At 34.5% G+C, this 13,007-nt stretch overlaps 1 protein-coding gene across 6 annotated transcripts in view; it reads left to right on the top strand.

Annotated features, from left to right (window-relative positions):
• Positions 1–1,925: 1,925 nt before the first annotated feature.
• The window catches only part of LOC121411587 (filamin-A-like), a 98,995-nt gene continuing 87,913 nt past the window's right edge, over positions 1,926–13,007 (top strand). For 2 of the 6 annotated variants that reach the window (XM_041604384.1, XM_041604381.1), the window contains exons 1-2: positions 1,928–2,136; positions 8,835–9,219. In XM_041604384.1, the coding sequence (XP_041460318.1) occupies positions 8,865–9,219 (355 nt within the window). In that variant the 5' untranslated portion in view covers positions 1,928–2,136; positions 8,835–8,864. Of the gene's footprint in view, positions 2,137–5,719; positions 5,737–8,834; positions 9,220–13,007 lie in introns of those variants that run through there. The other 4 variants (XM_041604378.1, XM_041604380.1, XM_041604383.1 and 1 more) reach the window with 4 other exon arrangements.

The following is a 13,007-nucleotide window of genomic DNA, read 5'->3' as shown; positions in this document are numbered from 1 at the left end:
ATTATATTTGCATCTGGAGAATCCTTTTTTGTTCAAACATCAGAAAGACGAAAGAGGCAAGAGTATATAAAACTACTAGATATTCTCACGTAGGGTTAAAACTTTTCAAGATTGTACAATTGACTGTAATCTTTCTCAAAAACCATGAAGCACATCTCACTGAGTTGCATGGTTATCGACCGTCAATGCAATATTACAGATATTAATGATTCCTTTGGTGAATAAGGTCAAAAGTTCATTCGGGGTATACACATCTACCGATGATGGTTCGTCAGTTCTGTCGTGATTGTGTTTGGAGCTTTATTAAATTAATTCTCTCTTGGGGTTTGATTTTGTAAGACTTTAATGAGGCGCTAATCAATCTAATCTTAATAGCGCATGTCTTCCAGTTTATTACCCAAGGCGTTTTTGTTATGTTTTAGTCGAGATAACCGTATAGCCTAGAACTAGGTCCAAGTCCCTCCATATCTGTACGCATGCAGTGCTTTTGAGCAAGATCGCTTCGTAACTATTTAATAGTTCAGGAAAGGAAAATATGTAAGGATGCTTTGACGAAAATTAAGTTTTCTTTAACAGAACTTTCTTTTAAAAATATCTTTGAACTTTCTATACTATTTTGGGAAAATGTTTAAGTTTCCTTAGGCTAAGGAGAATATTTTAGGATGTTTGTGCACTTTTTTTATCGCAAGTTGGATAAAATCATTAAAGCTTCTACAGAACTATGAGTCTGTTGGCAAGTTTGAAGTCCACTCATTTGGACATTCTCAAGTCACGTGATCTTTTACAGTCATGATTCACTTGAGAAAAGACAAAGAGTGGACAAAAGTTTGCCTGCGAAACTAAATTTCAGGTTAGAATTAAGCTAACCTTTCTTTATTATGGCTAATTGTCTATGCATTCTTCATCGCTTCTTGCGAAAGTTGTATTTTTTTGTTTTAGTCGTCCTTGCACACTATTCCATGATTGTAGCTTGATGAGCTTAGTGAGTGAATTTTGATGACCAGTAAGGATTACATCCGGGCCTTAGGGATGTGATGAATACACGAGATTAGTTTCCTCTTTGAATGTCCCTCGATAATTCCTCCTTTTATCAACGGCTCTCGACTGATGGAGGACATGAACTTTCAACATTATCTCGAGACCCAAGGATGCTTCAAACAGAAGGACTTGGAGAACTATATCTGGTGGAAGAATTGAATGAAAGTTGTGAAATTAGGTCATGTGTCCATGTTGTCGCTCGTGGCGACATAATACTTTAACTAAAGAATGATAGTCATTATAAACGTTATCAGGATATGTTTGTATTGATTTGTGTGTAATAGCAAAAGTGTGTATGTTCGTCTTCGGAAGATGGTAAAAGTGTACCGTTGAGTGTGGCGTACAGACAGGGGTGAGAGCGCGGAGAGTTATGTGATGTGTCAGGCCTTGTACACAACCCCGTCAATGACCATATAAGGAGTGCAGTGCTCTACCGTTCTCCAAGCACAGTCTCTGACTGGCCTCAATGCCCAAACGTTCATTTAACTGAGAGGGTCTCCCCCGTCGAAAGTTAGGGCTTGATCGTTAGGAAAAGGTTACCAGCACCAATGTGCCCACTTTCTTCCTTCTCTGAACTCCCTCTTCCAGACGCCATTCACTCAACCCCGCATCCTACATTTCGCAAGCATCATCAACAAACCCTTAAACAATCCTCTTTAACAACTCTTCCTTCCACCAATCACGTTCCCTGATAGAAACCCCGGCTATGTAACGAGGAATCTGATTTGTCAGGAGGGCGCGAAGGTTAATTAGATCTCACTGCGATAGTCGGCATAAACTTTGTATGCTGAAGTTAGTGGATAAAATTCTTGGGACGCCTATGCAGACCCCCAGCGAAGCATTGGTCCTATTCTACTACAGTGGATAGCATCCCAGCCTTTTTCACGTTTTCCTGCTTTGGTTGTATTCTACGCCACTCTCTGGTGGATACCATTTTGACGTGGAATTAAACCTTTAGGGTATATTTTTATACTCCTTGTGGGGGCGCAGTGTATCTGGATCAACATCTACACTTTCTATTGGATTCGGGTCTATTTTATCCACAAATAGATCAAACGTTACGGGTAGCAGCTCAGTCATTTATATCCATTTCATTTAGTAAGTCACTTTACTTTATTAATCTAGTAAAAATTATAAATTTGGTACATTGTTTATGACGCGTCGTTAGCTCAGTAATTAGGCCTACATGAGGACATTTGATTGATATTGTGATACGTAAAGAAAAACTTTTAGGGTATTTAAAGATTTTGTGTTATGAAATTCATTGTTCAAAAATAATATCGTTTACTCATAATCACTGTCGTTCATGTTTGTTACCTTTAGAAACCATTAGCGGTTCGACACACATGCCATGGTTAGATAACACGGTCTGTAGTATACACGCATACATTACAGAGGCTGCATAGTTGATTACTTTAGAATTCAGTTACTTCTCTTCGGTCGGTCAGACTTTGATACCCTGTTGTGATTTCAATGCCATATTGAGTTTATTTTCCTTTCAAAAATTTCTTTGTTTTTCTTCTTCTTATTATTATTATTATCATTATTATTATTGTTGCTATTATTATCATATTATCATTGTTATTATTATCATTATTGTTATTATTATTATCATTTTTATTGCTGTGGGGCATATATATCCATATACTTCCTTAACTATTGACTAATTTTGATTTGGTTTGTTGTAAATCTATATTGTGTTTCTTTTCCCTAATATAAGAAAGTAAAATGAACATTATAGTATCAGAAGTGTTGAATTTAGTATCATTCGACACGGAATAATTTGGATTCTCATATTGATGTAATAATCAGACATTTTTTTTGTAATTTCATACTTTTTGCGAGAAGTACTGTCTTTCTGAGGTAATTTCCAGGATGAGAACATGATTGCCATCTTCAAAGGGGTATAATACTCCAAGCTGGAAATAATATGATTTAAAAAGATAGAGAAAAAATAAACAAAACGCAAAAACTGCCAATATCTGACAATGAATAACGAAGTTATGATAGTTTAAAAGATTTGCATTATTTTGAAGAAAAAACCCAAACAATTCTATGCATGTCTTCATGAATATTCAATGAGCAAATTGATGATGTCATACCCCCATTTGTTATTTTGTATCTTATTATTTGAAATTATGTTCATAAAAATTTAGGATTGACACCCGCTTTCTTGCATTAGATATTCATTGCTACAACTTATTTTGTTACAAGGGAGGCATGTCATTCACATATGCATGATAAAATGAAATAATGATGATTTCATGTAATAACATAAGAAAAAGGAAAGTCGGGACATCATCAGTCCATTATTGAGTATTCATGACGATGTGCATATAACTTATCACAAAATTTGCTAAACTTTAAAATTCAATAACATCGTTATTTGTTATCAGATTGTGACGAAATTTTGCAGCATTTTGTTCAGTGAGTGTTACTCTATGTATTTATAGCTAATTATTTTTTTTATCCCGAGTACGCCTTTAAAATAATGATGCTTCTTAACCCGGGAGCAGTTCCACCATAAATGTATTGAATATCAGAGGTCACCTCTCCAGTCATGCCAGCCATCATGTTCTGAGAAAGGGAGAACTCTAACAGGATTTGGCAAATAGCGCCATCTATGTTCAAACACAAGCATGTAGAAGATAGTAGGGCACACATGAGTATTACAGACCCCCATTCACTCACGTGTTATATCATAGCTCATCAAAAAATCATTAAAAATCAATCCCTCGATAGATTTTGCTTTAATTCACTGACATTAGTCACAATTAACAGTACATTAAGACTTGATATGTTAATCAGGTACTTGACCAGCTCAATCAAAAGTTAATGGCCTGAAATAAGACTAACCATAATTTCGGCCAGTTCATCGCCAGAAAAAACAGAACTGCATTGTGGGTAATAATGATTAAAATGAAATACAAAAATGCAGTCTATCCTTCCCAAACGCCTTGATTATGAAAGAGTATGAACATAGCATTATGTCTATCGTTTTTCTTTTGATATACAAACATTTGATCTATTTTTAATGAATTATTTTAATCAATAAAGTCATGTGATCTTTACTTACGCCTGTCCGGCATGCTTTGCGCGCGGTTGAATTACTCTCATGTGCCCTAGTAATAGTGGTCCCTTATGCATCTGCCTTGAAATTACGTAAACTGTTCATAAATGGGGGGGGGGGGTTATGCGGGTGCACCCCATAAAATTGCAACAAGAGAAAGAGGGAGAGAGAAAAAAATGAAGGACCCAATTAATGCGTTGAATTGGGAGTGATTACCCTTTTTAGGCTTGTCAAAATAAAGTTTGGGGAAAAATGCAGCTCCTTGATAAAAACCCCTCAGTGGATCCGCGTCTGTATATGTATATTGTTTATCGCTTGAACTTCCTTGATGTATTGAGTTATTCATTCTTCTTTCCATAATGATCTATTTACTGATTTTTAATTGTTGATGATTCATTCATTTATTTATTCGTTCTATTTGACAGGTATCTATTTATCTATTTCCAAATTATTCAATTTCGTTTCATTTTATTAATTTATTTACTTATAAATTCAACTTTTTAGATATTTTTTCCATCTATTTATTTATCATTGATTTAATTGTTTAAAATTCAGTTGTTATTTGTAATTTTATTGATTATTTATTTATTTATTCGTTTATGTATGTATGTATTTATTTATTTATTTCTACCTATCAGTTCATGTGTGTATCCGTTGTTTATCAAGAGTTAAATTCATTATGAGTACATGTCTCATATCAATTGCACATCCTTTGATGTACATGATAGAAAAGTGAAACAAAGCTAATAAAAAAAACAAGAGTGAGATTCTATATTTTGTAGTAAGATGAGCTCACTCTCCATATTATAGAGCGTAAGGATTGTATTATGAGAAGTACTATCGTCCTTTGTCAAATAGGTGGATTGCTCTTATCGCTGGATTACGAATGAGTGAAAATTAATTTTAGCATCACTCCTTTACATTGAGATATTGATACTCTCCCATCCCAAGTCACATTCATTCTATCAAAGAATGTTACCCCAAAGTGGACAAATTCCAATGCACACACAAACTGTCATTTCATTTCCAAAGACATGATATTTTATGAGGCTATTAACATTTTTTTTAAATTATTGGTATGAAGTTGATTGTTGATAATTCAATGATTGTGTTAATATCATAATTCTTATTGAATATATCACGTGCAGACTATATTAGGAATTTGTCAGTATATGTTTTCTGTATTAAATCATAACCAATTCCTTTTTAGGTGTAAGCACAGTTCTCTTTACATATTGTTGCTTGAATAGTTTATATCTGTGGTTGAATCCATGCAGGTATACTCTAGATTGTAAGTTTTTATAAACGTTATTCAGAACATAATTGTGCATAATTATGTTTTCTAATACGTCTTTAAAGTTTCTCCACATAATCTGCCATGAACTGTTGATCTATATTCCAGGTTTTGATGTCTGCATCTCTCAATTTGTTTTTTTCAATTCACTTTTAATTATTTTCAAGGACTGGGGAACGTCCCCTATAGCAAGTACAGTGAGCATTACATATTTATCTTATGCATTTTTTTAAATCTCCGAATAACCAAACATGAATAATGAGATTCTATCACTTTGGTATATGGGCAAAATTATTTTCCATAGGATACGAAAGAAGGGGCCGAAGGAAAGGAGGTATGCTTTCACCTTTTCTAACATAGCCGATTGGTATCTATTGATTAAAAAAAAACAACTAACACATTCCTTAACCAATGAACACCAACCTATACAGACCAATGTCATTGATTGTGTGAAATGATTATGACCCTTAACCTGAGGGGGGAATCCTTGCCTTGGTGTAAATCCCTTTCCTTATGATAGCGGTGATATGGTCTTCCCTATATACATATTACTCTTAGGATATCAATTTTTTGAAAACTGTTCATTGACTCTGTATATGAAATAAATTTGCAACAATAAACCAGTGTTAGGAATCCTTACCCCCGTTACCACCCCCTATTCCCAACATTTACAAAGATGCTCTTTACAGTCAGCCTATTCAGAACAACCTCGATCAATATAACCAAGGGCCACGGAACGGTTTAGAAAGTGGAGGGGGGGGGGTGAGGAGGGGCTGACCATGCAAACCCCCTAAATAATCTGATGGTATTTTTGCGTTTTGTGCACGTTTATTTACAAAAGAAATATCTGTTGCTTTAACCAGTGGTTGACTAGTTCATATCAAATGAACTAAACATGTTGGTTAAAATTAATGTTAATTATATTTATATTGTCATAATTAACGTGTATCTCGTCTGTAATATGTATGTATCACCTTTTTATAATGGAAACTATAACTTCAAAATGATTTGTCTGAGTGATTGATTTCAGATATTAGACATACATGTTTGTGCCCACATGCATTATTTCATTAAAAAAAGATAATTCATCAATTCATTTGGTTATATATATGTCATAATTGGTTATTAATTTTTAATTGAAATTAAGTACTTAGCTGTGACAAGCTGTAGATTAATTCCCTGTCCAAATAATCATGATGGTATTATTAATATTTATGATAATGAGAAATGTGAAAGACAAAGGAAGTGTAAACAGTAAAAACTACGGGTTTCTAAATCTAACCCTGTTTATTTTATAGTAGTTGCTCAATTGTTTAAACAAGTGTTTAAAGTCTTAAAACAACATTTTTTAAAAATACTTTTACTTCGATAGATTATGCTTGGTTGTTTGAAATTTCAAATACTTGTTTAAACTGTAAAACAATTTTTTTAACGTTCATGTAGTAAAAGTGTTGTAAAAGTAAAAAAAGTATTTTACTGTGTGTCATTCTTGGAACACCCTTTCTGCCTTTCATGAAAGTGTATCACAAAACGTCCCATTAGTACACTGGCGAATCCAGAGGGGGGGGGGGCAAAGCCGATCCGTGCCCCCTTTTGAGAGGCACAATTAAAGTTTATATGTAAAAAATGCCGTTGAAATAAAAGTGCCCCCCTTTGAAAGTGAAGACCCCTTTTTTTTGCTTGTCCGAATTTTTCGTTGACGAATGTCCTGAATTTTTGGTTAAAACCTTTTTTTTGTTTCCATGTCAAACTTTTGTCAAATTTTTCTTCGGATTTTGCCCCCACCCTTTGGAAAATCCTGGATCCGCCCCTGCATTAGTATAATCAATTACTTTGTTGATATTGCGCAAGTAGATATATTTCTTTCCTTTTGGGAAATTTCGGAGATCGTGTTAAAGGTCAAGTCCACCTCAGAAAAATGTTGATTTAAATCAATAGAGAAAAATCAAGCAAAGCACAATACTGAAAATTTCATCAAAATCGGATGTAAATAAGAAAGTTATGACATTTCAAAGTTGCGCTTATTATTAACAAAATAGTTATATGAACGAGCCAGTTACATCCAAAAGAGAGGGTCGAATGATGTCACTCACTATTTCTTTTTTTTTTATGGTTTGAATTATACAATATTTCCATTTTTACAAATTTGACGATTATATGACTTCCTTGCTTGAAGCACAAAATGTTAAAATAATGGAATTCCATGTGTTCAGGGAGGAATGAAACTTTATTTCACATTGCAATGACGAAAAAATATTTCATATTTCATATAATTAAATACAAAAGGCATAGTGAGTGATGTCATCAGTTCTTGCATACCGACCGAGATGTGCATATAACTGTTTTGTGAAATGAAGCGAAATTTTAAAATGCATAACTTTCTTATTTTACATCCGATTTTGATGAAATTTTCAGTGTTATGCTTGTTGAATTTTTATCTTTTTATTCAAATCAAGTTTTTGTTGGGGTGGACTTGTCCTTTAAAGCTCGTTATGGTTCTGAATTTTTGAATATTGAAAAGGAGAAAAAAAATACAGAGCACAGGACGTAGTCACTATGATGCCCCTTGTACAGTCGTACGACGTCCGCGGCGGTCAAATGTGACGTAAGGGCAGAGTGATATACATGTATTTTGATCTTCATCCCGCGGTGATGTGTTTCTACAAGACTTTATGTCATTTTTTTTGGGATTCACTCTTGACACCTATATTCCACCTCCGTATACCCTATCCATCCTCACATGTCCTGGATCAATATCATACGTATCATAATAAATGAGGAATTTAACACATACTAGTAATGTCGAAAATGTGTTCATTAAAAATCTAACATTAATTATTTTGATAGATGAATAAAAGATCAAATATTAAGGTTGTTGGAAATTAGAACAATATTAAAACAAAGTTGTGTTTCATTTATCACTTTTATGTTCTTTAAATTGTAATCAATATTCCTATTGGAATTTCATATTAGTCTCCCTAGTTTTCCTATTAATTTCCCTGTAAATATAAAATTATTCATATTAAACCCCTTTTCATTATGATGATACTTCGCCATTATAGGCTACAAGCACAAAATAAATTTGATATTTCCTTTCGTGCAGATCGAACATTTAGCAACATTGAAACCAAATGGAAAAGTATTGATTTCCAGAGATAAGACAGAGTTCATTACCCAGACATTTTTTTCGGTCGTCATAGCATCCTTCTGTGTATAAAGTTTGCTATTTCCGATTTTTTTAACCAGAAAATAAGTAAAAAACAGAAGCCGCAAGAAAAAAAAACATTACTCGCCGGTAGAATATCCTCTTTGCTTGAACGCCCACTCTGAATATAAACATCTCTTTTGACAATAGATATTATGCATTATTCATGAAAAATACTACGCTCCGCCCATTTTTCTGAATAATCTGCAAATGCTTGTTTTTGATAGGCTCTCGGGTACCGAGTTAGAGGAACCGTCATGAGTACAAACGAGCCAGGCGACGATGGAGCGCAACAGAAGTACGATTTGGAGGAAGAGGAAGAGATGCCGATGGCAGAAAGAGATTTAGCGGACGACGCACCCTGGAAAAGAATCCAGCAAAACACCTTTACAAGATGGTGCAACGAGCATTTAAAGGTGGCCAAAAAGCATATTAGCAGCTTGGAATCAGATCTTAGTGATGGCTTGAGGCTTATTGCTTTGATTGAAGTTCTGTCGCAGAAGAGGATTTCCAAGTTCAACAAGAGGCCGACCTTCAGGTCGATGAAATTGGAAAATGTCTCCATTGCCATCAAATTCCTTGAAGATCAGAACATCAAGATTGTCAGCATTGGTAAGTGAATCATTGTATATTATTCATGTTTAAAATGAAATTCAATGATATCTGAAAATACACAATGCAACCCGTCACATCACAATACCACCTGTATGAGTGGAGGCGGTGTTGCTTGGAATGCGGGGACTTCCCCGTGCATTGAATTTGAACGCATCGCGAGCCGGCTGAGAATGCTGCTGAGAATTCAGCTCAGAGATTGATTTGAACATTCATATTTCAATTTACCTCTTTTATCTAAACCTGTATGAATAAACCGGTTGCATATTCATATACCATACCATCTTTGAATGCCACTATGCGAGTGAATTATAATATATTGTTGGCATTTTTATGCTTGGCAAAATGGGTGACCGGAATATAATAGAGAAAGTATTCCGGGAAGTACGGTACCGTATTCCAGTGGGCAAGGAAATCACCTACTAGTACATTGCGTATGCGTACTGAAAACTATGCATTGAGTGCTGTACATAATACTAGTAATAATACTGTGTATGCATACATCACACAGTTCATATTCGCTTGCTTATCGCCAATAATGAAACTTATTTATTGACAAAACTGGGGGCAAAACTCATACAGGTGTCAAGTGCAGCTGGTTACATTGTTATCAATACAAGAGCCTGCAGTATGGTAATATTTCAGTCATATTTTGGTCCCCATGTTTTGATATCATGATCATGCTGTTCATTGAATGAGTGATAAAACCTCTGATTTATCATGCCAGGGGATAGGGAAGTCTGCCCACGCCCCCTCCCTCTTCCTTGGCCTCCAGATTTGGGACATGCATTGCATTAAAGGTCAAGTCCACCTCAGAAAAATGTTGATTTGAATCAATAGAGAAAAATCAGACAAGCGCAATGCTGAAAATTTCATCAAAATCGGATGTAAAATAAGAAAGTTATGACATTTCAAAGTTTCGCTTATTTTCAACAAAATAGTTATATGAACCAGCCAGTTACATCCAAATGAGAGAGTTGATGATGTCACTCACTCACTATTTCTTTTGTTTTTTATTGTTTGAATTATACAATATTTCAATTTTTACGAATTTGACGATTAGGACCTCCTTGCCTGAAGCACAAAATGTTAAAATAATGGAATTCCATGTGTTCAGTGAGGAATGAAACTTCATTTCACATGACAATGACGAGAAAATAAAAATATTTCATATTTCATATAATAAATTACAAAAGAAATAGTGAGTGAGTGATGTCATCAACTCTCTCATTTGGATGTAACTGGCTCGTTCATATAACTATTTTGTTGAAAATAAGCGAAACTTTAAAATGCCATAACTTTCTTATTTTACATCCGATTTTGATGATATTTTCAGTGTTATGCTTGTTGAATTTTTCTCTTTTTATTCAAATCAAGTTTTTGTTCGGGTGGACTTGTCCTTCAAGAGGGCGGTGGAACTAATTTGACTGGTGTTCTCTGATAGATAAACTATTGTTTGACTTTCCTTTAAAAATTTATGCCGTCTTGCAATCACGTCAATGTTAATTGGAGAAGTGATGTTTTCCATTGTTACTAACATTGCTGGTGTATTGCCAGACCTAGCAACAAAGAATACCATCCAGATTTGCTAATATGTGTGATTGCTGAAAAGCAATTAATGGATTGTTATTCATGGATGAATTAATCAGAGGATTAACTGGCTTTAGTCGCCCGATGCCCCAGGAAGTATTTTCATCATTCTTAGAATTGATTGTCATTGTCATTATTACCATGTGCATGAGCAGGGCTCAACATTAGCAGTGGCCCGGGGCAACCAAAAATAAGAGAAGGGCCACCGAAATTCTTCCAAAGCCAACACTTGGTGGTCTGGTTGGGCTACCAAAGATTTTATAAATTGTAGGCCTAATGTTTTCTATTGTTTTACTTTATGGCCACCAAATTTGCTTGGCAGGCTCCTAAGAATGTGAAATTAATGATTTTTGGTGTACTGATCAGGCCACCAAGAAAAAAAGTTAGTGTGAGGCCTTGGCATGAGTCATGGTTCTTTCCTTTTTCTCTAGTAAAACTGGATAAGTCAACAATAGTTCATAAATGCTGAACATTGCTTTTATTATCATTCTTAGAGCGATTGAATTCCCCTGCAAGCGCTAACCTTTTTCTCTAGTAAAACTGGATAAGTCAACAATAGTTCATAAATGCTGAACATTGCTTTTATTATCATTCTTAGAGCGATTGAATTCCCCTGCAAGCGCTAACCAATCTCAAAATTTAAAGTAGATTACACACCCTCACAAATTACCTCCCTTCATCAGCATTGCAAAGCTGGGGTGTATTATATTTCACAAAGCTTTATATCAATGACAAATCAAAATCTACTATTTGATTGGTCAAGAGCAAATCAATCAAAAATTCCAAGCATTTGTAAGTAATTGCCAGTTTTGTAAAAGAGGCTCAAATAGTTGTGCTCAGAACAAGATGTTATGATTCCAGTCTTTTGTCAGTTTGTGTTCCTTTTTCTATTGGCATTTATCATTGTGCCTTGGCATGGTATAGGCCTATATGATTAAATTTTGTGCATTCCATTTATTGTATGCATTTACCTTCAAAGGAATGAAGTTGAGTTAACCATTTTTTCATCATACTTCAGTAGTAAAACCTTTAGCTTTGCAGTATTCTTCTATCACAAGGCCATAACATTATGAGGCCACCTGTGAATGAAAAGAATTCTTTTTCTGAAGACCTTACTTGATCTATAGACCAACTGCTTCACACAAAGGACCATGGTCAACACATTCTCTTTATAGGAGATAGCACTGATTTGTAATGATTGGATGCCTTTCAATGAGAGGATGGATGTTCAATCTTTCTATGGCTTTAGCATTGTAAAAGGAATGTAGGCCTAAATACATATTATTCTTGAATGAGTAATGAGATTGGTTTCTTGCATTATTTATTTGACAGCAATACTTTGAATACTTTTAACCAGAAAATAATCATTTAAAATTTAAATATTGTATTATCTAGAGTTTGAATTTCCAAATTTTGATTTTATTGTTAGATTAATAAAATGATATACTGTAGTATGATAAAACATATGTTGTGTGAAGGATGTAAGATTTTTGAAATGTGAAATTTGTTGGTAAATTTACAATTGAATTTTGTTAAACCATGGATCATGGAGAAGATTTAGGGTAGGCCTAAATATTTGTAGCTTTCTGATATGCAACTATTAATTTTGTATGATAAAATGTTTGAATAGTCTTTATTTAGAAAATGAAAAGCATCACCAAGAGATCAAATGAATAATTAAAATGTTCATAGAGAATCAATGTGGAAAGTCTTGTTAACTCTTGTCTCCCAATTCTATATTCCTCTTCTTTTGTCTCCCTCTTTCCTTTTCTCTCTTCCCCACTCCTCGAACCATCACTGTAACTTTCAAAATATGTGTCAACTACGTCATTGATATGAGAATATTTCAATGATAATGGTAAAGCATTCCTCATTCCTGATATAAAGCAGGAGTGAAAGGCAACAGTCATGACCCTTATTGACTTTATGAGGTGTTCCTTCTGAGGTTGTGTAGACTCTTCAGATTTAGTCAAGATAAATCAAATAGCATGAGAATAAAAGATGAGTAATAGATCTATGTGGTGGCGGGATAGTGCTTCCGTTCAGCCAGACGAACCAAGGGCTTCATTCACCAATGGCTAAAATCATTGAGTGAGATACGATCGATTTTCTCAGAATCTGATTGGTCTGTCAATTTCAATAATTGATTTTACAATAGGCCTATGTGTAGATGTTCGTGATTCACCCCTTCTTGATAG

This window comes from Lytechinus variegatus, chromosome 3 (assembly GCF_018143015.1).
Source record: "Lytechinus variegatus isolate NC3 chromosome 3, Lvar_3.0, whole genome shotgun sequence".
Lineage (NCBI taxonomy): Eukaryota > Metazoa > Echinodermata > Echinoidea > Temnopleuroida > Toxopneustidae > Lytechinus > Lytechinus variegatus.
Note: the sequence above shows the minus strand (reverse complement) of the source record. Positions and strands in the feature narration are given on the sequence as shown.